The sequence below is a fragment of the Bubalus kerabau genome, chromosome 17, assembly GCF_029407905.1.
Source record: "Bubalus kerabau isolate K-KA32 ecotype Philippines breed swamp buffalo chromosome 17, PCC_UOA_SB_1v2, whole genome shotgun sequence".
Taxonomy (NCBI): domain Eukaryota; kingdom Metazoa; phylum Chordata; class Mammalia; order Artiodactyla; family Bovidae; genus Bubalus; species Bubalus kerabau.
This window is the reverse complement of record NC_073640.1, coordinates 60,375,755-60,400,924: the sequence shown is the minus strand read 5'-3', so window position 1 is coordinate 60,400,924 and position 25,170 is coordinate 60,375,755. Positions and strand designations below refer to the sequence as shown.

The window sequence follows — 25,170 nt, the reverse complement described above, 5'->3', positions numbered from 1 at the left end:
CTTTCGGCCTCCTGTGACTCACGGGCCGGTGTGTCGCCTGGAGACACAGCTGGCAGGAAGGACGGGAAGTGACCGCACAGGATGCGGAACCTCCCCCTACACACAAGGACACTGCTCTGGCTGTGGACGGATGAGCACCCAAGCACAGAGCATCCCTCTGTGTCTGCACCTGCCTCTCTGTGTTTTCTTTTCCTTGTGTGTGTGTCTCTTGCTCCCACTCTTTTTCCTTCAATTTGTCTTATCTCTCTTTCCAGGTCAGCAGTCCGGCTTTTCCCATTACGTCACTATAAGTATGCATTTCCCTGTTTATTTATTTCCCCCTCTCTCTGCTTACAGTCATCTGTCTCCAACGCTATGCCAGTGACCCCTGGGAAACTCCTGGGGATGTGGCCCCCCTCTCTTCTCACCTAAGAAGACTTCTGGGAACACCAGACCTGGGGAAACCCCACGAAATCCAAGTTTAGAAAGGGTGTTTCAGGCACTGGGAGAAGCCTGTATTCCCGGGCCCCTCCCAGAGCAGGAATCTGGGGCCCAGCCTCACCCACGGCATAATTAGAGAGAGGGAAAGGGAGTGGGTACCTCCCTGGAGGGAGGGTGGGGAAACAGGCTCTTCGGGGTTAAAAGGGGAGGCCTGCCCAGGGGTCCCTTGGCAGAGGAGTCCAGCGGCCCACACGGCAGGGCTTGAGGCACGTCTTCCCCTTTCCCCTCGACGGCTCCCAGGTGAGCGGCACGCTCCTCACCTTGGTGGGGGTGGGTCGCCAGAGCCCAGGTGGGCATCTTCGGATGGATGGCGGGTAGGAGACTTGTTGGAGACTCAGCTTCTTTATCCTCTTTATCCTCTGAGCCTCGAAGCTCCAGCCCGTTTATATGAAGGAGGGCAGGAACCCGAAGCGCCGAGAGGCTGGCACCCGGGCCAGACCGGGCCGGGAGGGCGCTGCCCTCGGGCGTGGGAAGGGGAGTGAGGGAGGATGCCAGAGGGGCATCATTAGGGTAATTGCGCCCATCACTGGCGGTTCAGGTCAGAATCGCCAGGCGACCCACCCCTGCGCCGGCCGGCCGCAGGTTAAACGGGTCCCCAGCGGTTGGGGTGGCCCAGGATGCGCGGACGGGCAGGCAAGGTGGGGGTCTCGGACCCGGCAAGTGTTTTGAACTGCCCCCGTCGCTGATCCTCCCCAGCATAGGTCCTGGCCATGACACACCCACATCTCCACCTCTCCGCCGCCTCCGGCGCTCAAGGCGGCCTGGGGAAGCTGCTGCTGCTGCCGCTACTGATGGCGCAATTCTGGGGTGAGGCGGGGAACAGGGCTTGGAGGGGGCCGCCGGGGAACGGGGCGGGCGGCGGGTGGGGGAAGGGGAGGCGATGGGAGAGTGGGCTGTTACCACCAAGCCTGCCGCGCACTTCTCCTCCCCTTGGGACCCCTAGCGCTCACCCACCGGTTCGGAAGGCCCGGCCCCAAGTCAGACCCGCCTCTCTTCTAACTCCGCCCTAGCTATCCCAACCCTCTTCACTCCGCTAGGATCAGTACCCCCCCGCCCCCCTCCCCCCGCCACACACACACACACACTTTGTCCTCGCCTTTCCCTTCCCCGCCCCTTCTTACTCCGCTCTATTTTAATCCCAAATCTTGTCTTTTCTTTTTTTTAAATATGTATTTATTTATTTGGCTGCGCCGGGTCTTAGTCGAAGCACACAGCTGCAACTTTTAGTTGGGGCATCTTTTTAGCTTCGACGTGTGGGATCTTTAGTCGCTGCCGGCGACCTCTTAGTTGAAGCCTGTGGAATATAGTTCCCTCCAGAGACTGAACGCCTACGCCCTCTGCATTGGGAGTGTGGAGTCTCAGCCACCAGACCAACAGGGGGCGGTCCCTATCCCAGCTCTTGCCTTGCAGTATTTTGCCCTCACCCCTTCTGCTAGCGCGGTAGCCTTACTCCGAACCCTAACTTTCACCCACCCAGCGCAGCGTTCTATCCCCGCCCTTCGCCACGCCCCCATTAGCCACGCCCCCACACCCCCGCCTCCTCCCCTGTATTCCTGACCTTCCAGTACTCGGTTCAGTCCTCACTCCTCCAGAATTCAGCCTCTTAGGTCTCCTTGCAAGTGAAAGTGAAAGTGTCAGTCGCTCAGTCATGCACTATAGCCCGCCAGGCTCCTCTGTCCACGGGATTTCTCAGGCATGAATCCTGGACTGGGTTGCCATTGCTTCCTCCAGGGTATTTTCCCGACCCAGAGACCGAACGCGAGTCTCCTGCCTTGCAGGCAGATTCTTTTCTGTCTGAGCCACCAGGGGAAGCCTCTTAGGTCTCCTTTCCCCTCTCACGCCGTTCTCCGCCCACTTCCATTCGGTTGCTTCGGGACCCCCAATTCCCGCATACACCGTGGGGTTCAGGCTGTGCCCACCACCCCCCAAAAAGCCCCGTCCTATGGCCCCACTCGGATCCCAAACCCAGTGCTTGCCATACTGTCCTGCCTGCTCTAACCCCCACCTGCTTCTTTCTCCAGTCTCGGAGGCTCTGCTGCTCCCCGCAAACGACACAAGCTCCAACTTCGTGGCCTCCGGCGCCCCGTGCGCTCACGGCTCCCAGCCCTGGCAGGTGTCCCTCTTCAATGGCCTTTCGTTCCACTGCGCCGGCGTCCTGGTGGACAGGAGTTGGGTGCTCACCGCTGCACACTGCGGGAACAATAAGTAGGGGGAGCTCCTCTGGGGCGCTACGGGGGGCCTGGGGAGACGGGCCTCGGGGACCGGGCAGGAGGGCGGGAGCACGTGAGGGTATGGACCTGCCAGCTCCACCTGGGGGCAGTCCTCGAGGGCTTCCTGTACGAGGAGAGGTGGGGTTGTGCTGTGGCCACGAGGGGGCAGTGTGGTCTTTCTCAGCGTTTCTAGGCCCATCCAGAGTCACTGCCTAGCCGAATCTCTTAGGGTTCCATTTGTCTTGTTTTTGTTGTTCAATCGCTAAGTCATGTCAGACTCTTTGTGACCCCGTGGACTGCAGCATACCAGGCTTCCCTGTTCTTCACTATCTCCTGGAGTTTGCTCAAACTCATGTCCATTCAGTTGATGGTGCCATCCAACCATCTCATCCTCTGTTGCCCCTTTCTCCTCCTGTCCTCAATCTTTCCCAACATCAGGGTTTTCCATTTAGGTGTAGACAGTTGTGTGCAGCAGACAGAAGTTGGGGTCTAGTGTGATTAGGACTTTAAAAGAAGTTATTCACGTTGTGAGTCCTCACTGAAGGAGGAAGAAAAGAGTAGGTTTACCCCTGGAGACCCTCTGCGCTCAAATCCTGCAGAACTTAGGGACCCAAAACCTGTGATCACACCTCCCCATCCCCGCCACCTCAGGTCTCCAGCTCCCTTCTCCCCTACACACTGCTTCCTCAGACCTAGGAGTCCCAGCCCCCTCCACCATCAGACCCAAGAATCTAGGCCTCCAGCCCCTTCTCCCTCAGACCCTGGAGTCTGCCAGCCCTCTCCCCTGCCAGGACCCGAGTCCACCCCGACCCCAGTGCCTGTACCCTCCTTCCCAGGGACTCAGGGTTCAGTCCCAGTCCCGATGAAGGTTTTGCCTCCTCTATGGCTCTTCCCTCCCCAGGCCCCTGTGGGCTCGAGTCGGGGATGACCACCTGCTGCTGCTGCAGGGCGAACAGCTGCGCCGGACCTCTCGTCCTATCGTCCACCCCAAGTACCAGCAGGGCTCGGGCCCCATCCTGCCGAGGCGCACGGACGAGCACGACCTCATGCTGCTGAAGCTCGGCAGGCCCGTGGTGCCGGGACCTCGAGTGCGGCCCCTGCGCCTGCCCTTCCGCTGCACACAGCCCGGGGACCAGTGCCAGATCGCCGGCTGGGCCACCACATCCTCTCGGAGAGGCAAGAGCCGGGGGTCCCAGGGTGGGGCCTGGATCTCGGGGAAGGAGTATGAGGGGCCGGGACTCCTGGACGGAGGAGAGGTTGTGACTCTGGGGCCTGGGAGGGGCACGGTCTGGGTGTCGGGACTCCTGGGGCCTGGGGTGTTGGGGGGCCGGGGCCCAGGGTTACCTGATGCTTTATCCCACCAGTGAAGTACAACAAGGGCCTGAGTTGCTCCAGGGTCACTATCCTGAGCCCTAAGGAGTGTGAAGTCTTCTATCCTGGCGTGATCACCAGCAACATGATGTGTGCAGGACTGGATCAGGGCCAGGACCCCTGCCAGGTACAGACTGGCCAGGGAGGATCTCGGACTGGTGGGAGCAGGACAGGGAGGCTATGGGAAAACAGACACCCCCTACTCCCAGCCCAATTTCCTCCCCACGTCCAGCACTATCCCCAAGACTGCTACCCCAGCACTACCCCCAACATCAACTCCATGTTCAACTCTACTTCCTTGTGTCCACCTTCTCACGCCCAACCCTGTCTCCACCTCCACTCCCAAGCCCGTCTCCCCATCCTGTATGCGTTGCTCAGTCGTGTCTGACTGTGTGCGACCCCATGGGCCATAGCCCTCCAGGCTCCTCTGTCCATGCAATTTCCCAGGCAAGAATATTGGAGCCAGTTGCCATTTTCTTCTCCCAACCCCTTCCTACCCCATCCTAAACCACATCCCCATCCTCAAGCCATTCCTAAACGCCCGCGTGCCAAGTTGCTTCAGTCATGTCCGTCTCTTTGCAACCCTATGGATTGTAGCCCCCCTGGCTCCTCTGTCCGTGGGATTCTCATACCAGACTGGGTTGCCATGCCCTCCTCCAGGGGATCTTCCCAACCCAGGGATCGAACCCACATCTATGTCTCCTGCATTGGCAGGGGGGTTCTTTACCACTAGTGCCACCTGGGAAGCCCTCCTAAAGCCTGACCGCTTCTCTCTAGAGCCTGCTCCATCCCTCACCTACCGTGAATGACAGTCTCAGCGCCATCCTATCTCCCAACTTCATCCCCACCCCATCCCACCTCAATCCAACCCCAACCTCAGCTTTATCGCAATCCAGCTCCAGGCCTACCTGACCCCTCCCTTCCTCATTAGTACCCGAAACCCCCAAGTGGCAGCCTTTCCATTGGTGTATTTATTTGATCTCTCCTTCCTCCCACTCCCAGAGTGACTCTGGTGGCCCTCTGGTCTGTGACGAGACCCTGCAGGGCATCCTTTCGTGGGGCGTTTACCCCTGCGGCTCTGCCCAGCATCCAGCCGTCTACACTCAGATCTGCAAGTACCGCTCTTGGATAGAGAAGACCATCCGCTCCAATTGACGCAGGAGATACCCTGCAACTCCTTCTCCACCTGCCCTCTTCCTCCGACTTCCCCTCCTTCCTCCAGCTGGGCTGGGCTCTCCCCCTGCCCCACTCAAATTTCTGCCGCCCATGCACACCTGCTAACATCTCTCCTCTTTCCTCACACCCCTTGCCCACTGCTGCTCTTTGCCCGTGCTGAAGCTGAAATGCAAAAAGCGGTGGCCAAGTTTTGTTCATGAGAAATGAAGCTGGTAGTCACTAGTCTCTGAGAGAAGTTATCCATCACCCACCGCTGCCTGCTGTGTGACCTTGGGCAAGCCAAGTACCTTCTCTGAGCCTCAGTTTAGCCTCACTTGGAAAGCCGGAACAATGAAGTGCTTACCTCATAAAACGTGTCATGAGGAGACTATAACATGTGCATGTAGATTGTCATGGAAATTGCCACGTCAAGTATTAAAATGATGGGTGGTGAACTCTGACTAAATGGCACCAGGTCCTGGTGGGCACGTGTGTGATTTTTGTGACCTGGGGAGAAAAGCGCAGGGGAAGCCTCTAATCCTAACCACCCTTTGCATTCCCAGCCCCGTCCATCAGGACTGATGGGAGAATCGCATTTCTTTCTTCCTGTCAAGTTCTGTAGATCACCTCTTAACCACTTCCTTCTTCCCTCCCACTGTTTCCCATGTTGGGGTCCACCCAACACCTGTTCCTCCTGTCCCAGGAACTGGGCTGTCTCTGAGTCATCTGGTACCTTCCATGCCTTGCTAGGGCCACCAAAACTCAAGGGACCTCACCTTACAGGCATCTTAGCCTCTAAGACGAGAGGACCTCTCCCTACCTCAGTTGCTAAGTTTACGTGAAGAAACTCTCTGAAATTTAAGGGAAATGTTTCAGTTTCTTGGTTAGATCCATCCCCATCCAATTCCATCTCTACCACATCTCCATTCTCATTGGCCGATCTGACAACCAGACACTCCAACTCCATCTTCTCCCCTTACCTAAATTGGCTTTGAGCCTTTTGCCCTGAAAATTTGGGATGAAGGGGTTCTTGTCCTCTCCCTGAAACTGTTCTGGTGTAAATATTCCCATGCTAGGGGCTAAATGGGACTTCCCAGGTGGCGCTAGTAGTAAAGGATCCACCTGCCAAAGCAGGAAGATCCCCTGGAGGAGAAGATGGCAACCCACTCCAATATTCTTGCCTGGGAAATCCCACAGACAGAGGAGCCTGGCGCACTACAGTCCATGGGGCCACAGAGAGTCGGACATAACTGAGCACACAGAACAGGGGCTGTTATACACGGAATCCAAACAAAGCTAACAGAAGTCTGGGTGTCTCCTCCACTGAGCCTGGACTTTAGAGTGGTAACACAAGTGGAACACATACACAATAGAAATTTTCTAACCTGCACAGGTTACTTTGTTTTCTCTTTCCAACATCAATTTATTGAGCACCAGTTGTATGGCAGGCTCACTGCTGCGTGCTGGGAACACAGTGGTGACCAAAAGGTCCCTGCCCCCCAACAGAGCCCATGGAAGACTGGGGCACAGCGTTTGAGCAGAGTCTACAGAGCTCTCTTCCACTGTTTCCTCACCCCTATTAGCACACCCAGGAAACGCCAGTGAGGCATATCAGCTGAGCTTATTATGCAAGAATCAGAGCGAAGTAGGTGGGAACTCAAAAACTCGATTCATTTTTAAAGGCAATTCACCCATTCCTTTAGTCACATCATAAGTGTTTATTGAGCTGTGTGCCATGCCAGGTCCTGGAGATGAATCAGACTAGGCTCTACCCTCAAGGAGCTGCTAGTCTGGTCCAGGAGACAGGCAAACCTTACATTCTTGTCATTCAGGTCCCTATTCAAAGTCACTTCCTCAAGGAAGCCTTCCAGGATGTCCCTGGCTGAAAGCTTATCCCCACTGTACTCCTCCACACTGGTCACTAATCCATCACTCTGTTTATTTATTTTGCACACTTGTTATATCAAAAATGATCTCAGTATCTGTTTACTCCATAATGGTCTGTCTCCTTCCCCTCACCCAGTCAATTAGGGCAGGGACTCTGATTTATTCACTGTGGTTTTCTAAGCACCTAGTCTGATACCTGACACACAGAAGGCATTCAACACATTGCCAAATTAACAAATAACACAAAATGATCAATGCTGTAACAGAAGAAGGCCCAGGGTTTCCCAAGAGGGCCTGAAGACTCCTTCTGAAGGAATCAGGGAAGGCTTCTCAGATGAGGGGACATATGCATGGGGTTTTAAAGGATAAGTAGGAGTTCACCAGGTAGAGAAGGAAATATATTTCTGTAACTCACTGTGTAACTTGAGCAAAATTCTTGAGTGCTATCTCTAGCTCAGCTATTTCCACTGTGAAAGAGAGATTGGTTAGACTCTTGTGAGAATGTAGTGAGAAAACATACGTGAAATGTTGACCCAACTGCCAGCAAAGAGAAATTGTCCAAAAAAAAGCTAGCTATCAAAATATTCTATAAAGCAGTTACTATGGCATTTAGCACATAGTAGGTATTCAGTCTCTGGTCTCAAGGACCTCCCAGCCTGCAGAGGATATAAGGCAACTGCAGTCATGGATGATCTGTATTATGACGGAGGCAGCGCAGGGCTCTGTAGAAGGGGGACAGGCATGTTTATTGAATGCCTACCACTGCTGTGCTCCATACGTGTTAATCCTCCCACAACCCCAGTTATTACTGCTGCTTAGTAGATGGAGCAACTGAGAGAGGTTCAGTGACTTGCCCAAGATCACACACTTAATAATGACCAGCACTGAGGTTTGGACCCAAATGGTCCAGTTCCAGAGTCCATGCTCCAAACCACTACATCATGGTGAAGTATACACATTCAAGGGAGCCCAGACCCAGCTTGATAATCAGTCTTACAGCAACAGAAAGTAAAAGGGCCAGGGTGGAAGTGCCCAGTGTGGAAAAGATGTACTCTGCCTGGAGGAATCAGAGAAGACTTCCTGGAGGAGGGGGCATTTAGGTTGGGTTGTGAAGGATGAGTAGGAGTTCACTACTAACAAGGATATGGAGAAAGACATTCACTCACTCAATTAACATCTCCTGAGGCCTCCCATGAGCCCACCCCTGAACAGGGTGATGCGAGGAACACAGAGATGAGTCAGATCTGGGCTTGGCCCTCAAGGGACAGCTCATCTGGTGAGAAGGACGGATGGGGAGAGAGGCAGGGAAGATGGGGTGATATGAAGGACACTGGAAAGATGGAGATGGGTGGAAAAGAAACAAGACCATGTTCTCAGGACTTATCCAAGATCTGGTGGTATTAATGGGAAAAGTGCTGTACCAGCTAGGTTGGGCACCTGGATCCTTGGGGTGATAGAGATGTGGAAACGGAAGTAGGTTATGACAAGAATAGGTTAACCCAGATGGGATCATATTTCTCAACCTCCTGGGAGAGGCCTTTATCATTGTGGGAAGGGGCCCAAGTCCCCGTGGCAGGGAGGGTTCTGTGGGTGTGCAGCTCCCTTTGTAGTCTCTGCCACGCCAGACAGCGTTTCTGTCTCTTTTTCTTTTTCTCACCTGCATCCTTCAGTGTCTTTGTCTCCCTGTTTTGTTTTTTTTTTCCTTTCTCCCTCTTTCCCTACCTCATCCTGCCAGCTGGTTTGCCTTCTTTTCTCTGAGTCCTGATTCTTTCTCCCACTCCTAGTCTGATTCCCAGGAGGTCCTGCTAGGTAACACTCCAGCCTGCCCAGTGCGTTGGTCCTAGCCCACTGCAACTTCATTCAAAATGAGCTTGCTTCCATGCTAGGACTCCGCCTTAGGGACCTTCCTCCTTTCTCTCTTCCTCCTCCAGGCCACAGAATATCCTGTAACCGGATGCTGCCACCCTGAAGTCAGGGTGAATCAGGGCTGCCCTTTCTGGAAAGCCCACCTGAGAAGGACAGCCTCACCCAGGGCTCCTCCCCCATTGCGCCAGATCCCTGATGCTGCCAGCCCCTGGCTCATCCTGATGAAGGGTCTACGGTGCGGTCTGCCTCCTCACGGCCCCCAGTGAGGGCCTCTGGGCTTCCCCCTCCTCCCTGGGACATGTCCCAACCCAGATTAATCATGGGGCGGCCCCAAGGAGGAAGACAGCATGGCTTACCATAAAGAAGCAGGGCCACTGAGCACAGGCTTGAAGATCCAGGCACCCCAGAGGCCATGTGGCTAGGATTCCTCTGTGCTCTGCTTTCGCTCCTGGAAGGTGAGGTTCCTGCCGTCATGCTCCCCTCCATGGCCCCCCTGGGACCCTTCCATCAGGCCCTTTGTCCAGAGTCTCTCCCCGAGCCCTCCCACCTGGCTCTCCGATAACCCTTCTGCCTCCCATCCTCACCCCAGGGCAGGGCTGGGCAGACACCCGAGCCATCGGGGCCAAGGAATGTCGCCCCAACTCGCAGCCCTGGCAGGCTGGGCTGTTCTACCTCACCCACCTCTTCTGCGGGGCGACCCTTATCAGTGACCGCTGGCTGCTTACAGCTGCCCACTGCCGCAAACGGTGAGTGACCCGGAGGGGGGCTGGAGGTCAGGAGAGAGAGGGCTGCGGACCTCTGTAGAGGAGGGAGGGAGCCATGGGCAGGAAGGGCCAAGCCTCCACTTCTGTTCCCCAAAGTTCAACTCCTAGAATGACAGAGAGCTGACTCTCTAAATTCTAGCATGCTAAAGAACCTGGTCCTCAGGGTGTAGATTTTGAAACTTTGAATCTTAGATGAGCTTCCCTGGTGGCTCACACGGTAAAGAATCTGCCTGCAAAGCAGGAGACCTGGTTCGATCCCTGGGTCGGGAAGATCCCCTGGAGAAGGGAAAGCAACCCACTCCAGTATTCTTGCCTGGAGAATTCCATAGACAGAGGACCTGGTGGGCTACAGTCCATGGGGTTGCAGAGTGGGAGATTACTGATCATCTTCACTCACTCAGACTCCTAGATGCCTAGACTTTGACCTGGAAAAATCCAGAGCTGTACATTCCTAAAATCTTGCATCCAGGAGATTTTACACTAATGTAAATAAGTAATTACATTAGTGATGTTGCCGAATTGGAGAAACGTAGATTCAGGGACAGGTAGAATCTGAGTATTCTAGAGCAGCACTATCCAATGGAAATAGAACCCTAACCATGTAGGAAAGTTTAAGTTTTCTATCAGACACACCAAAAAGGCAAAAAGAAAAAAAAAAGAGTATAATTAATTTTAATAATAGATTTAACTTACCATACTCAAAATGTTATTTCAACATGTAATCAATTTTAAATACTTATGAATGATATAGTTTAGTCTTTTTTTTTTTAATACTAAGCCTTTGAAACCAGGCTTGCATTTTACAAGTATGTTGCATCTCCATTTGGACTAGTCGCATTTAAGTGCTCAATCACTGTGTCAGATAGCGCAACCCTAGGATCTTAGATTCAAAGTGTTCTAGCTAGGTTCATTGAGTAGGGAAGCTTATAGTCTGAATTACAGTGTCCTAGAATACTGTGGCGTGTAGAATTCTAGAATCTTGAACCAAGAGAATTCTAGAAACTTATGTTTATACATGTCTAGAATCTGGTGGATTTACTATTCCTGCATGCTATCATTCAAGATTTCTAAAATCCCCAAAGTGTTAACCAAGAGAATTCTAGAGTTTCAAATTATTTGAAACCTAAATTCTTACACTTCTAAAAATCAAAGATTTCTAGATTTCTATAATGATGAAATTCTAGTTTTACTATCCCAGAATATCAGAACCCTAGATTTTATGTCCTAGATTTAATTCAGATAATTTAAAAATCTTAGACTTTTTGATTCAGGGAAATCAAAAACATTAGAATCTCAAATTCTTAAGATACTAGAGCTTGAGCCTCATAGAATACTAAAATTGTGGGTTTCCAAGGTATTAGAACCTTAGAATTTTAGAATCTTAGATTCTGGGTATTCTAATAGAATTCTGGAATCTACCTGATGCAGAAATCCTTTTTATATTATCTGGGGAAAGGGGCCATGACTCCTGTTGGATATTTTCCCTCTAGAAACGAAGCATAGGGGCTACCCAGGCTGCTCTGTGAGAATTTCCCATCATACACCACTCCATGCTGGAGCCTCTTTAGCTCAGGCCTGTACATCAGGCTAGGAGAACAAGGGCCACATTTCAGTACCAAAGACAGAGGGGAGAAGCAGAAACATGGAGGTGCAGGAGATTCAGGAGCAGGGACAAGTCGGGGCTGCGGGGTGGGTTTGGGACTGACTTCCCAGACACAGAAACCAAGGCAACAGTGTGACAGAGAGGGAAAAGACAGAACTAACACCTTATGTTCCTCAAACCCTGAGTTCTCAGTCATTAGCCTGGTCCCTAATGTCAGAGGTCAGGGGTTGGGGGATGGACATGTAGACACCCTGAGCGTCCCTGGCTGTCCAGGGCATGAACCCAGAGCAGAGCAAGTGGGTTCTGCCACTGCAGGGAGAGGGTTTGAGACCAGATTTCAGGAAGAAGTGCATTGAGAGATGAGGGATGTAGCAGACAGGAAAAGTCTGAGGCCACAAATGAGCCTAGCTTGGGGATTTTCCATATCCCACCCTTTCCACATACACACACACGAAAACACAGAGCGCCACTCCCCACAGAAGCCACCAGACCTGTGCGTGCAGGTTGTGCGGCTGTTGTTGGGTGGTGGGCGGAGGCCTCGCCTGCCTCCATGGTTCCAGGGGACCCAGGTCACCACTGCGGCTCCAGGTGGGGCAGAGAGGAAGGTGGTTTACTTGACATGGGGCGAGGAAGAGGTGTCAGCTTTGGCGGAGAGCTACAAAGGTCGAGGCAAAGGGATGGAGTGGGAAGCAGGGCCCAGAGAGGGTGTGTGCCTTGCTTAAAGTCACGCAGCCCTGTGGGTCACAGACAGATGACCAGAGAGGGTGTGTGGCTTGCGGAGTCACACAGCATCCCGGTGGTCAGAATAAAGAAGATCAGGCCCAAGAAGACACTTCGCCTTCTCCCACCTTGACCTCTGACACCTGTCCAACAGGTATCTGTGGGTCCGCCTTGGGGAGCACCACCTCTGGAAATGGGAAGGTCCAGAGCAGCTGTTCCGGGCCACAGACTTCTTCCCTCACCCTGGGTTCAACCAGGACCTCACTGCCCAGGACCACAACAATGACATCATGTTGGTTCGTCTGCCCCGGAAGGCACATCTAGGCCCTGCCGTGCAGCCCCTCAACCTCAGCCAGACCTGCGTCTCCCCAGGCACCCAGTGCCTCATCTCAGGCTGGGGGGCCGTGTCTAGTCCTAAGGGTACAGCCTTGCCCACTGAAGACACCCTGATGTCTCATGCCAGGGGCTGAAGCCCCTCTCTGCCTCTGTCTCTGCTTTTCCATCTGTATGTTCTGTCTGTCTATCATCTGTCTATGCATCCATATATTTCATCAGATCTAAATGCTATGAATGATAAGATGCACCATTATCTTACAACCCACTAAGAATGAGAAAAAGAAAAACAGGTTTCAGCCATCCTTTTCTTACAAAATACACGGAAGTACCGATAGCTGAAAGGACATGTTTGCAATGTTTTTCACTTATCTTCTTTTTTAAAAAATTTTATTCCTTCTTATTTATTTTTGGTTTTTGTTGCTGTGCTAGGGCTTTCTCTAGTTGTGGCGAGCTGGGGCTCCTCTCTGGCAACCCACTCCAGTACTCTTGCCTGGAAAATCCCATGGACGGAGGAGCCTGGTAGGCTGCAGTCCATGGGTTCGCTAGGAGTCGGACATGACTGATCGACTTCACTTTCACTTTCATGCATTGGAGAAGGAAATGGCAACCCACTCCAGTGTTCTTGCCTGGAGAATCCCAGGGATGGAGGAGCCTGGTGGGCTGCAGTCTATGGGGTCGCTGAGGGTCGGACACGACTGAGCGACTTCACTTTCACCTTCCACTTTCATGCATTGGAGAAGGAAATGACAACCCACTCCAGTATTCTTGCCTGGAGAATCCCAGGGACGGAGGAGCTTGGTGGGCTGCTGTCTATGGGGTCGCACTTGTTGCAAAGAGTGCAGGCTCTGGGGTACATGGGTTCAATGACTGCAGCTCGCAGGCTCTAGAAAGCCAGCTCAGAAGTTGTAGTGCATGGGCTTAGTTGCCCCGGGACAAGTGGAATCTTCCCAGAGCAGGGATCAAACCTGCTTTCCCTGCTCTGGCAGATGGATTTATAACCCACTGGACCACCAGGGAAGTCCTTATCCATCCTTATATGACATCATTTACTGGAAGGCACATCTTGATTTCAGAGATGTTTACATGTGAAAATACGTGCATCTCAGAACTGAAATAAGGTCTATCTCACTCAGAGTCAGAAATCAGCACATCCATTAGTCAAATTTGGCTTGCCACAGCAGTAGTGGCTTTCAAAGGGCCGTGAAAATAAACAAAAACAAAAACGTCAGTTTGTGGCTGCCAACAGTTAAAACCTGAGCGATGTGATATAAAAGCCAAGTTTCTTGATTTGCTTGAAAAATTCAAAACTGACAATGCTGGGTCCATATTTCTAAAATAACGACCACTGTTAGGCAGAATTCGGCAGAATTCAGTGGAGGCTGTGCCCTTCAGACAACATGTGGGTTCTTTGGTTCACTGCATTTCTCCCCCAAGGACCGCTGTTTCCCTAGACAGTCCCTCCCCCACTTCCCCATCTCTAGTCTCTCCACGTCTTTGTCTCTGTCTCCATCGAGGGCCATCTCACTGCAAACGTCTCCTCCCCTTGATCTCACTACTTTCTCCCTGGATGTCTCTTGGTCTCTTTCTTTGTTAAAAAACTTTTTTTTGTTGTTGTTATATTTGTTTCTGTCACTGCATGTGGGCTTTTTCTGGTTTCAGAGAGTGGGGAGTTAGTTCCCCTGCGGTGTTCAGGTTTCTAATTGTGGTGGCTGATCCAGGCGACACACAGGCTCTAGAGCGTGTGGCCTTCAGGAGTTGCAGCATGGGGGATCTAGCTCCTTGCAGGGATCGAACCTGGGCCCCCTGCATTGGGAATGTGAAGTCTTAGCCAACTGGACCACCAGGGGATTCCCATCTCTAAGTCTGTTTCTCCGTATTTCTTCATTGCCTCCTCTGAGAATTCTCTTTCCCCTACAGTGGTCTCTATCTTCCAATCAAGGTCCCTCTTTTTCTCTGTGTGAGTTTTATACATATCTCTTCTCATCTCTTGGCTCTCTGAGTCTTTCTTTCTCTCTCTTCGGCCCTCTCCTCTTTGTCTCCATCTGTTTCTCCTCCACGCTGTGATTCTGTTGCTTTCTTACTTGTTCCTGTCTTGGAGAGTCTCGGGCTGTGGCGCGGTGGGTCCGCCTTCGGAAAGCGGGGGAGGGGGCGGTGCTGACTTGCGATGGAGACAGCTGCTGACCTTTCTCGACCTTCTTTCCCCACAGTGGAGTACCCACTGACGCTGCAGTGTGCCAACATCAGCATCCTGGAGCCCAGACTCTGCCGCCGGGCGTATCCAGGCCACATCTCCGACAGCATGCTCTGTGCGGGCCTGTGGGAGGGGGGCCGGGGCTCCTGCCAGGTGAGACGTGCTCTGAGAAGGACGGGGGTGGGCATCCTGCAGCAGCTCCGGGGTCTTGGGGGAGAAGGCAGTTGGAGCCCCAGACTTCCTAGAACAGAGCATGGAAAGATCTGGGATACCTGGGTCCTGGGAAAGGCGGTGGGGGGTGACCAGTCCTGCCAGGATTCCTGGACCTAAAAGAGGAGGGGACTGGGGGTTGGACTCTATGTCCTGGGAGAAGAGGGGTTAGGATCCACGATGCTAGGTCCTTGGGGGAGGTGGGGGCCATGAGATTTTACTCCTGCGTCTATGGCTTTCCCGGGTGGTTCAGCGTAAAGAATCTGCCTGCCAATGCAGGAGACACAGGAGACGTGGGTTCCATCCCTGGGTTGGGAAGATCCCCTGCAGGAGGAAATGGCAACCCGCTCCAGTATTCTTGCTGGGAAAATTCAATGGACAGAGGAGCCTGGCGGGCTACAGTCCATGGGGTGTCAAAGCGGTTGGATACGACTGAGGGAGGAGGGACTGGAGACCGGGACGCCTGGGTACTGGAGGAGAAGGGAACTGGAAGCTTCCTCGGAGGGAGCAAATGCCTTGTGTCAGGTCCTGAGTGGATCGGCCTAACAGTTTCTCTGCTCTTGTTCTGCATGCAGGGTGACTCTGGGGGCCCCCTGGTTTGCAATGGGACCCTGGCCGGTGTGGTGTCCGGGGGCTCGGAACCCTGCTCCAGGCCCCGGCGCCCTGCCGTCTATACAAGTGTGTGCCACTACCTGGACTGGATTCAAGAAACCATGGAGGACAACTGAACCCTCGCGCCTTGGACGACCAGGATTGGAGGGTGGGGCAGGGCAGGTGGATTTGCAAGACTCCGGTCTCAATGGTCTAAGCCCCTGGCCTCTGCTGGCCTGGAGATGCCTTCTGGATATTCAAGTTCCCAGTTTCTGGATATTCAGACCTGGGGTTCCGCGTGAACTGTATAGCTGTCCCCCCAGTTGAAAGGAGCGGGGAGACACCTCTGCCCCTCTTGCCGCATCTCTGAGTCACCATGAACTGGCACAGCCCCCATTGAATAGCGTCCCCTGCGGTCTACCTTGGGAAAGACATCTACTAAATAGCTTCAGGTGCTTCCCTAGTGGCTCAGTGGTAGAGAATCTGCCTGCCAATGCAGGAGACGCGGGTTCGATTCCTGCTCTGGGAAGAATCCCACGTGCCTGGGATTAACCAGAGTCCCGGAGCCACAACTACTGTGCCTGCGCTCTGGAGTCCAGGGACGGCAACTGCTGAGCCCACTGTGCCCGCCGCAGCTACAGAAGCTGGGGCACCGAGAGCCCGGGCTCCACAACAGGAGAAAAGCCCAGGCAGCAAGGAGAATCCAGCACAGCCCCAAATAAATAAGTTAATTAATAAATAGCGTCTCCCTCCAGAGCTTTGTCCAATGAGATTTCCCCTTATGGCCCCACCTCCTTCGTCAGCGACCCTGCCTTACTAGAGGGTCCCTTCCGCCACGTTGAACTCAGGCAGTGGGTCAGTCTCTGCCCACTCCCACCATCCTGCACCTTGGCCCCTTCCTGGGCATGTCCAGGGTGTTCATACTGGTGGGGACCTACCGAGAGGAGAGCAGTTGGGAGAGGCACTCAGTCCCCGCCGATCTAAGGGACAATTTTGCATTAAACGTGCGGAGTCCGGCCTTCCTTCTGCCAGTTTTGTAGGATAAAATATGGGCATCGCGTGGGCGATGGATGGCAGAGAGGGAAGACGGCCGCTGCGTTGCTATTCCCCATAAGCCCGGAGTTCAGTTCAGTTCAGTTGCTCAGTCATGTCGGACTCTTTGCGACCCCATGAATCGCAGCACGCCAGGCCTCCCTGTCCATCACCAACTCCCAGAGTTCACTCAAACTCATGTCCATCGAGTCGGTGACGCCATCCAGCCATCTCATCCTCTGTCGTCCCCTTCTCCTCCTGCCCCCAATCCTTCCCAGCATCAGGGTCTTTTCCAATGAGTCAACTCTTCGCGTGAGGTGGCCCAAGTATTGGAGTTTCAGCTTCAACATCAGTCCTTCCAATGAACACCCAGGACTGATCTCCTTTAGGATGGACTGGTTGGATCTCCTTGCAGTCCAAGGGACTCTCAAGAGTCTTCTCCAACACTACAGTTCAAAAGCATCAATTCTTCGGTGCTCAGCTTTCTTCACAGTCTAACTCTCACATCCATACATGACTACTGGAAAAACCATAGCCTTGACTAGACGGACCTTTGTTGGCAAAATAATGTCTCTGCTTTTTAATATGCTATCTAGGTTGGTCATAACTTTCCTTCCAAGAAGTAAGTGTCTTTTAATTTCATGGCTGCCCGGAGTAGGTCCTGCCTAAGTCTGGCTCCATCAGCCCTATTGCAGCAAGGCTCCTGAGCTCTGCTTGGGCCGGTCCCCACGCCCCCAGGGGAAGGGGAAACCAGGTCACAGCGCCTCCCAAACCTGCCTTCCCGGAATCTGGACCTCACAGGGGGCAGCCAGCAGGCGGGGCGCCCCGCCCTCAGAAGTTGGGACCCAGAAGACGGGCTTGTCTCCCATTCGGGTTATTGGCAGCACCCTCCTCCCACAAAAACCCAGGCTCCGAATTTCTCCTTCCAAAAAAATAACCTTAAGAATTCAGCCTCCAGTCCCTCCTCCCTCAGACCCAGGAGCCCAGGAGCCCAGGCCCCCAGCCCCTCCTCCCTCAGCTCCAGGAGACTGGGCACACATTCCTTTCTGTTTCAGACCCAGGAGTCACAGTACTAAGCTTCTTCCCTCCCAGACCTCAAGAGTTGGAGATTCCAGCCCCTCCTCCCTCAAGATTTCCCGTTTAGCCCCCCAGCCTCTCCTCAGCCATACCGAGGGTTCCAGTTCCTCGGTGCTCGCCGGCTCCCGGGTGGGAGGAGTTGAATCAGGAGGCGGGCCATTCCAGTTAAAAGGCTCCAGGATCTTGTACCAGGCACGCAGAGCTGAAGTACTGGGAGCTCTTCCTCTGGGTCCGAATCAGTAGGTGACCCCGCCCCCTCAATTCTGTAAGGTGAGATGCCAAAGTTCTCAGGCACAGGGTATCAGACCCCCGCCCCCTCCCCTAGAACCTCAGATCCCTTCCTCCTTGGAGATCCAGCAATCAGCACCCCAGCCCCATATTTTAGACTTAGGAGTCTCAGCTTCCAGTTGGCTCTTCCTTCAGACCCAGGAGTCGGAGATCCTGACTCCCTCCTTCCTTGGAATGTGGGAATCCAACCCCTTGGGCTCCCAGCAACTCAGATTCAGCAATCTGGAGCCCCATCTCATTTTCCTTCAGACCCGAGACTGGGTCCTCAGCTCCTGCTTCCTGCAAGACCCAGAAGAATGGTTCAGGGTCTTGCTTCTCCCCACCCCAATCCCGAGATCACTAGGGTTTTGGTCTCCTCCTTCTGCCTCCGCTCAGCCCTGTCCTCTTGTCTCCCAGGCCCCACCATGGGACGTCCCTCACCTGCTGCAGTTTGGATCTGGATGCTCCTGCTCTTGCTGTTGGAATCCCAGGCAGGTGAGGGGGCCCAGAAGGCATCGGTGGAGCACGTGAGCCTGGGGGAACACTGTGATGGTGGCTACGTGGGTGCCTGTGGCGGCCTGTGGGGAGATGAGAAGTGCGAGATGACATGTGGGAGTTCCTGTGGGGTTTCCAGAGGGTGGAGGCCTGGTACACGTGGCAGCAGGTAGGAATGTGTTAGTTTCTGCTGGGTATTGCAGGAGCACACCAAAGCCAGCGGGGCTGCCTGCTGAAGGGCGCAGATATTCACGCGAGTCTGCGGGGCAGGTGCACGCAGGCTCAGGTGCGTGACTCCGTGTTTGGTGACTCATGGCCTTCCATGAGTGTACGTGTGCATCTGTGCAGCAGCATGTGCAAGCCGGGCGGCAGACGCCGGAGGAGGGTGTATGCGTGTGTATCCTTTTGAACCTACCGTGTTTTCCTGCCCCAAACTTCTCCCTCCTGCCTCCAGGACATGTGAGGGCACAAGAGAACAAGGTGCTGGAAGGGAAGGAGTGCAAGCCCCACTCTCAGCCGTGGCAGACGGCCTTGTTCCAGGGTGTCCGGCTCATCTGCGGGGGTGTTCTCATAGAGGACAACTGGGTTCTTACAGCAGCACATTGTCAAAAAAAGTGAGTGGATTCCTGCAGCGGAGGTGGTGGAGAAAGAGCGGGCTGGGGCTTTGCTTCAGGAGGGGCAAGCTGGGGAGCGGGTCTCTGAGAATGGAAGTCTGAGAGAAGAGGGGACCTGGGCCTCAGAGAGGAGGGCGCCGGGAGCCCGGATCCCTGCCTGGGTGCCCAACCACCCCCATCATCACAGGAAATACACGGTCCGCATGGGAGAGCACAGCCTGAAGAATAAGGATGAGTCAGAACAAGAGAGGGCCGTGGCTCGGTCCATCCCGCACCCCTGCTACAACAACAGCAAGAACGACCACAGCTACGACTTGATGCTCATTCAACTACGTGGTCGGGTATCCCTGGGGCCCAAAGTGAAGCCCATCAAGCTGGCGGATCACTGCCCTCAAGTTGGCCAGAAGTGCACCATCTCAGGCTGGGGCACTGTCACCAGCCCCCGAGGTAGTGGGAGGGAGAGGAGGAGCTGGTTGGCCCAGTGGACCCCAAGCCATTGGTGACGCTTTGCCTCTAGAGCAGATAAGGAAGGGAACGTGATTGTGAGGTTGACAGTCACGGGTAGTCCACGTTAGAAACCTTCAAGACCAGAATATTGATAGGCATGATGGGGAAAAAGGAAACAGATTGTTTAATAGGGCTCAGAAATGTGGATGGATGAATGAAGAGTGGATGAGTGAATGCATTCCTCCACCTTTAAGGTGGAGAGTTGTGAGATTTTCTGTTGTACAGAAAGTCAAAGTGTTCGTTGATAGTCCAGCCTGACTCTTTGTGACCCCATGGACTGTAGCCCGCCAGGCTCCTGTGTCCGTGGAATTCTCCAGGCAAGAATACTGGAGTGGGTAGCCATTCCCTTCTCCAGGGGATCTTTCTGACCCAGAGATTGAACCCGGGACTCCTGCATTGGCAGGCAGATTCTCTACTGTCTGAACCACCAGGGAAGCCCTATTTTGTTGTTTCGAGTTTTACGTAACCTTCACAACAGACTTGGGATACAGGGACTCAGTGGCCCAGGAAAACAGGCTCCCTCTTCTCCATCTTGAACCCAAGATTCTGGGCCCAGATCCTGCCACACCCAGGAGTCCGGGCCTTTTCTCCCCCAGGATACTCAGTCTAGATCCCCAGCTCCATCCTCTTTCTTGACTCAAGTCTGGACTCCACTGAGGTCCTCCCTCTGGGGCTTCAGAGTTCAGGGAGCCCTTTGCCCTGCTTCACAATGAAGAGATTGGGGCTCAGCTCAGAGGTGATGTGATTTGCTAGGAAAGCAAAAATCAGGATTCAGGTCCCTGCCTGTCTGACTCCTAAGAAAACAATGGGCTGCTATGGAAACCTACCTGCTCATGAATCAGGCAGGTCAGTTCAAACCATGGTTCTGCCCCTTTTCTCTGGACAAGTCCCTCCCCATCTCTTGACCTCAGTTTGCTCAGCTACAAAATGGGGATAATTATCCAATAGGTTTCTAAGCTCCACGAGGGCTCAGATTATATCTGTTTTCTGCATTGTATGTTCCTAGTGTTCAGGGTGGCGACCAGGATTTGTTGAAGGAATGCATGGATGAAGGAATGAATGACTCCCTCCTTCCAAGAGCTCATGTGAGGATTAAATGAGATTCTGGGCATATAGCTTCTGGTACCTAGGGGTACCAGGTAGAATTTTTCCCTCTGAAGTCTGTTTCTCAAAAGTTAATAAGAAAAACTAGTTCCACTGCCCATCATCTATTCAGCGCTTACTTTGTGAGCATCTGATATTCCTCAGGTATTGTACCATACAAAGCCTGTGGAGCTGGACGCTAGGTGGGGGGATAGACAATAAACAAATACATATAAAATGAAATATTAGGTGTAGCCAAGTGCTATAATGGAATATTATGGGGGGGTGAGAGGAAAGGGAGTGATGGAGATGTGGTGTTGTAGTTAGAATAATCAGGGAAGGCTTCTAGGAAGAGGTGATATTTGGAAGAAGTAGGACAGAGCTGAGATGGAGGACGTGGTGGTCTAGGAATGGGAAGCTTGGAAAGATTCAGAGGTGTCGTAGAGGGGCGCTTCCAGGTCCCCCAGTCACCCGATCCTTCATTTGAAAATGACCTCAGGGCAAGAAACAAACAGTAGGGTCCAAAGGTCCTTTTCTGGGTAGAGAAAAAGAAACAGCAGGGGCCGTGGCTTTGTTTCCTGTGATGAGAGGAGAACACGCCCTCCCGTGAGACGTCTCAGAAAGCCCTGTGCTGCTGTTGGGTGCACGGATGGGAGGTTAGATCCCGACAGGGATGGAGGGAAAGGATTGCTATCTCTGATCACTTACAACCTCTGCTCCCTCAGAGAATTTTCCTGACACTCTCAACTGCGCAGAAGTAAAAATCATTCCTCAGGATCAGTGTGAGAAAGCCTACCCAGGGCAAGTCACGGACAGCATGGTCTGTGCCAGCGACAGCAGTGGGGCTGACACGTGCCAGGTGAGCGCCTTTGGAAACTCTCTCTTTTATTTACTGATTTTTGGCTGTGCTGGGTCTCCGTGGCTTTGCTTGGGCTTTCTCCAGTTGCAGCGAACTGGGTGGGGTGTGTGTGTGGGGGGGTGGGGGGGGTTCCTCTTCATTGAGGCGCGTGAGCCTCTCATTGCTCTCTTGTTGCCGAGCGCAGGCTCTAGGCGCGTGAACTCAGTAGTGTGGTGTCTGGGCTTAGTTCCTCTGCAGCATGTGGGATCTTCCCGGGCCAGGGAACAAACCCAAGTCCCCTGTATTTGCAGGCAGATTCTTATCCACTGGGACACCGGGGAAGTCCTGAAACGTCCTTCTTCCCTTGCTCGCCTTGCAGAGATGTGAGGCTTGGCAGTGGGGTGATCCCAAAGAGTCAGCACCCCTGTCTCTACAGAGTGGGAAGCGAGTTCAGAGGAGGCACACTCTCCCTGCAGGCCGCACAGTGCAGGAATCAGAATAATTGAATCGTCCTTGCTGTTTCTTTGGGAAGGCTTGCCAGCAGGGGGAAGGTGCAGGGAAGGGCAGGGGATTAAAGGGAGTGAGAAGCTAAGTCCTTGAGGGATAAGCTCCCTGCCCTCTTTCCTACCTGGAATTTGTGCTGACTTTCCTACTTTTCTCTGGGTCCTGACTGGGTTCCCTAGCATGGCTGCCTTCTCCTATGACTGGTTCCTTGGGGAGCAATGCTGTCTTCCCAACTGGCCAGAAGATGGCACCGTTGATTTCAGGGCTCCCTCAATGGGCTCCCCATCCTCAAGATGACACATCTTGGGCTTTGCCATTGATATGGCACTCTCTAGCCTACTGGCTTCAAGTTCAGTCCTCAGGGCTCCACTTGGATTTGTCCCCACCCCCTTTGCTAAGGATTGGTCCCTGAAGACAATGCTTCAATGCTCCCTTTCCTATTGGCCAGGAATAGAGTCATTCCCTTTCTTATTGGCCAAGAACAGAATCATTTCCATGAGTAGATCCTGCTATGGAAGCTAGTCTTTTCTGGATGATTCCTTAGAGACAATAATGTCTTCCCACATACTCCCCACCTTTTCCCCTTGGGTGTGTGTATATCCACAAGAACCTGGCTCCTTTCTCCTGTGTTTTGTAACCAGATGATCTCTTCCAGATTGGCCAGAAATTGTTGTTGTTACTGTTCAGTCTCTCAGCCATGTCCCACTCTTTGCGACCCCATGGACTGCAGCATGCCAGGCTCCCCTGTCCTTCACTATCTCCCAGAGTTTGCTCAAACTCATGTGTATTGAGTCGGTGATGCCATCCAACCATCTCATCCTCTATCATCCCCTTCTGATGTCAGTCTTCCCCAGCATCAGGGTCTTTTCCAATGAGTCAGCTCTTCGCATCAGGTGGCCAAAATATGGAGGTGCTCAGTCTCCCCGATGTAATTGCTACTCTCTGCTCTCTGGATTGGACCCTCCAGAGAGCATTCTCTTCCACGTTGATCAGGATTGCCTCCATTGCCCTTAGACATCCTGTCTGTATCCCCACACATGGAAGCCCCACCCCTCTCTCTCACATTGGTCCCAGGATACAATGATCTTATGCCTGGGGAACCAATCATGTGACAGAGATGGTACAGATGCTGGTGTGTGTGTTTCCATTGGTTGCTCAGTCAGTCTGACTCTTTGTGATCCCATGGGTTGTCCGCCAGGCTCCTCTGTCCAGGGGATTCACCAGGCAAGCATGCTGGAGCTGGTAGCCATCCCCTTCTCCAGGGGATCTTCCAGACCCAGGAATTGAACCCAGGTCTCCTGCATTGTGGGAAGATTCTTTACCATCTGAGTCACCAGGGAAGCCCACGAAATGCTGGCAACAGCTGAGCAACTTAGGTGAAAATCTTCTATTCCCCCCTTCTAGGGAGATTCTGGGGGCCCGCTGGTGTGCAATGGCGTTCTCCACGGCATCACATCGTGGGGCTCAGACCCCTGTGGGCGGCCTGAGAAACCTGGTGTCTACAGCAAAGTCTGCCGCTCCCTGGACTGGATTAAGAAGACCATAGGCCGCAGGGGCTGATCCCAAGACAAGCTCTAAACCTCCCTCAATAAACTCACAGCATAAGCCTGGCTCCCTGCCTGTCTGTGCATTGGCCCTCCTGGGAGGGGTGGAGGGGCAGAGGGTCTGCACCCCGGAGATGGAGAGATCAGAATCCCAATGGTCATTCTGCCCATCACCACTGTTCAAAATTGTTCCCCCCAACTCGCGTTGTTTTTTTTTTTTTTTTTTCTGGGAGGACTTGGAGAAATGGGAGGTTAGTTTCAGAGGATTTTCAGATGTCCAATGGACTGGCCTGCAAAAGACCATTAAAAGAGTTTCTGTTCATTTTTTCTGAGCAGCTAAACTTACTAAGCTCTGGGGGGAGATGCTGTTGTTGTTCAGTCATTCAGTCTTGCCTGACTCTTTGCGACCCCGTGGAGTGGAGTATGCCATGCTCCCCTGTCCTTTGCTATCTCCTGGAATTTGCTCAAATTCATGTCCATTGAGTTGGTGATGCCATCCAACCATCTCATCCTCTGTCATCCCCTTCTCCTGTCCCCAATCTTTCCCAGTATCGGGGTCTTTTCCAGTGAGTCAGCTCTTCCCATTAGGAGGCCAAAGTACTGGAGCTTCAGTCCTTCCAATGAATATTCAGGACTGATTTCCTTTAGGATTGACTGGTTTGATCTCCTTGCAGTCCAAGGGACTGTCAAGAATCTTCTCCAACACCACAGCTTGAAAGCATCAATTCTTTGGTGCTCAGCCTTCTTTAGGGTCCAACTCTCACATCTGTACATGACTACTGGAAAAACCACAGCTCTGACTATGGGGAGATTTCTCCTTATAAACTGTGAGATATGCAGAGTAGGGTCCAGGAAATACATGAATAGCTAACATATGCACCCATGAGCATCCATGAGACTGAGGCAGCACAAAAGCTGGAAGGACCTATTTATGTCAAGGAGCTTTTGCATACAAGTGGCTGAGCCACAGTTCAAACTGGCTGTGTGCATAAAGGGGGATTGGCTGCTTTAGGTGCTTAGGAGGGCCCTGGAAATGATTCATAATATTAGAGGACGTGACATGGATATCAGAGTCTCAAGTACCTGAGTTGACGTGTGTGTCTATGTGCTCGGTCACATCTGACTCTTTGTGACCCCATGGACTGTAACACCACCAGCCTCCTCTGTCCATGGACTATCTGTCGTGGGCTGTCATTTCCTACTCCAGGATATCTTTCCAACCTAGGGTTTGAACCCACATCTTTTGCATCTCCTGCATTGGCAGGTGGATTCTTTACCACCAGCGCCACCTGGGAAGCCCACCTGAATTGGTGAGTTAAGTCAATCATCTCTCTGTCTCTCTGTGACAATTTCTCTGTCTCTCTCCCTGCTGTTTCTGTCTCTGTTTCTCTCTCATATGTGTGGACTGTTTCTCATCTTGGTTCATCTCTTTTCTTCTCCCGTGGATCTCATTTCAGCCTCTATAGACAAATGTCTTCACATTCAGGGAACATAGTAGCCTCAGACAGCCCCAGTTCAGCAAACCCAGCAGAAACAAAGATCTCTGTTCTTCCAACATCTTAATATGAATCCCAGGGAAGAACTCTGGTCCAGCTTGAACTGAGCCTACCCAATGGATCGATCATTATTTCTAGGGAGGAAACCGTGATCTTGACTTAACTGGGCCATGTGTCTATACCAATGGGTGGGAGGGTTTTGGAAAACTATGATTGACAGTTTCACCAGAACTATATGCATGTGGGGGCAGCTTTCCAAAAGAAGTGGGGGCTGATGTTGAAAAAAGCGGGGAAGGGAATCCCAGAATTCAGAATCAATGGGCTTTCAG

General features: G+C 52.9%; 3 protein-coding genes and 1 long non-coding RNA gene across 5 annotated transcripts; 3 read left to right on the top strand and 1 right to left on the bottom strand.

The window, feature by feature from the left end:
- Window positions 1–588: 588 nt before the first annotated feature.
- Window positions 589–7,210, top strand: KLK10 (kallikrein related peptidase 10). 2 transcript variants are annotated; one of them, XM_055552992.1, is made up of 6 exons: window positions 589–720; window positions 1,177–1,287; window positions 2,502–2,685; window positions 3,592–3,866; window positions 4,055–4,188; window positions 5,064–7,210. In XM_055552992.1, the coding sequence occupies exons 2-6, from the start codon at window positions 1,191–1,193 to the stop codon at window positions 5,214–5,216; spliced, it is 843 nt and encodes a 280-aa protein (XP_055408967.1). In that variant the 5' UTR covers window positions 589–720; window positions 1,177–1,190; the 3' UTR covers window positions 5,217–7,210. The 2 variants fall into 2 exon arrangements, with proteins under 2 accessions (XP_055408967.1, XP_055408969.1); XM_055552994.1 differs by having other exon boundaries at window positions 660–794.
- LOC129631822 (uncharacterized) lies at window positions 1,718–2,380 on the bottom strand. Its single transcript, XR_008704191.1, has 2 exons — window positions 2,039–2,380; window positions 1,718–1,774 (listed from the first exon to the last, which is right to left on the bottom strand). It is a non-coding gene; the product is annotated as an uncharacterized LOC129631822 (long non-coding RNA).
- Window positions 7,211–9,381: 2,171 nt separating the features above from the next.
- On the top strand, window positions 9,382–15,521 carry KLK9 (kallikrein related peptidase 9). Its single transcript, XM_055553024.1, has 5 exons — window positions 9,382–9,424; window positions 9,559–9,715; window positions 12,211–12,476; window positions 14,600–14,736; window positions 15,369–15,521. Exons 1-5 carry the CDS (start codon window positions 9,382–9,384, stop codon window positions 15,519–15,521), a joined length of 756 nt encoding a protein of 251 aa, XP_055408999.1.
- Window positions 15,522–18,185: 2,664 nt separating this feature from the next.
- Window positions 18,186–23,413, top strand: LOC129631770 (kallikrein-8-like). The gene is made up of 5 exons (XM_055553018.1): window positions 18,186–18,255; window positions 18,710–18,869; window positions 19,057–19,316; window positions 21,185–21,318; window positions 23,206–23,413. The coding sequence occupies exons 1-5, from the start codon at window positions 18,186–18,188 to the stop codon at window positions 23,359–23,361; spliced, it is 780 nt and encodes a 259-aa protein (XP_055408993.1). The 3' UTR covers window positions 23,362–23,413.
- Window positions 23,414–25,170: the final 1,757 nt, after the last annotated feature.

Excerpts from the sequence above, each read along its gene's own strand:
- LOC129631770 (XM_055553018.1), top strand. The coding sequence starts at position 18,186 with ATGGGACGTCCCTCACCTGCTGCAGTTTGGATCTGGATGCTCCTGCTC. Across the intron at positions 18,870-19,056 it reads GCAGCACATTGTCAAAAAAA|GAAATACACGGTCCGCATGG; the intron begins GTGAGTGGATTC and ends CCATCATCACAG. Across the intron at positions 19,317-21,184 it reads CACTGTCACCAGCCCCCGAG|AGAATTTTCCTGACACTCTC; the intron begins GTAGTGGGAGGG and ends CTGCTCCCTCAG.
- KLK9 (XM_055553024.1), top strand. The coding sequence starts at position 9,382 with ATGTGGCTAGGATTCCTCTGTGCTCTGCTTTCGCTCCTGGAAG. Across the intron at positions 9,716-12,210 it reads GCTGCCCACTGCCGCAAACG|GTATCTGTGGGTCCGCCTTG; the intron begins GTGAGTGACCCG and ends CCTGTCCAACAG. Across the intron at positions 12,477-14,599 it reads GGCCGTGTCTAGTCCTAAGG|TGGAGTACCCACTGACGCTG; the intron begins GTACAGCCTTGC and ends CTTTCCCCACAG.
- KLK10 (XM_055552992.1), top strand. The coding sequence starts at position 1,191 with ATGACACACCCACATCTCCACCTCTCCGCCGCCTCCGGCGCTCAAGGC. Across the intron at positions 2,686-3,591 it reads GCACACTGCGGGAACAATAA|GCCCCTGTGGGCTCGAGTCG; the intron begins GTAGGGGGAGCT and ends TTCCCTCCCCAG. Across the intron at positions 4,189-5,063 it reads AGGGCCAGGACCCCTGCCAG|AGTGACTCTGGTGGCCCTCT; the intron begins GTACAGACTGGC and ends TCCCACTCCCAG.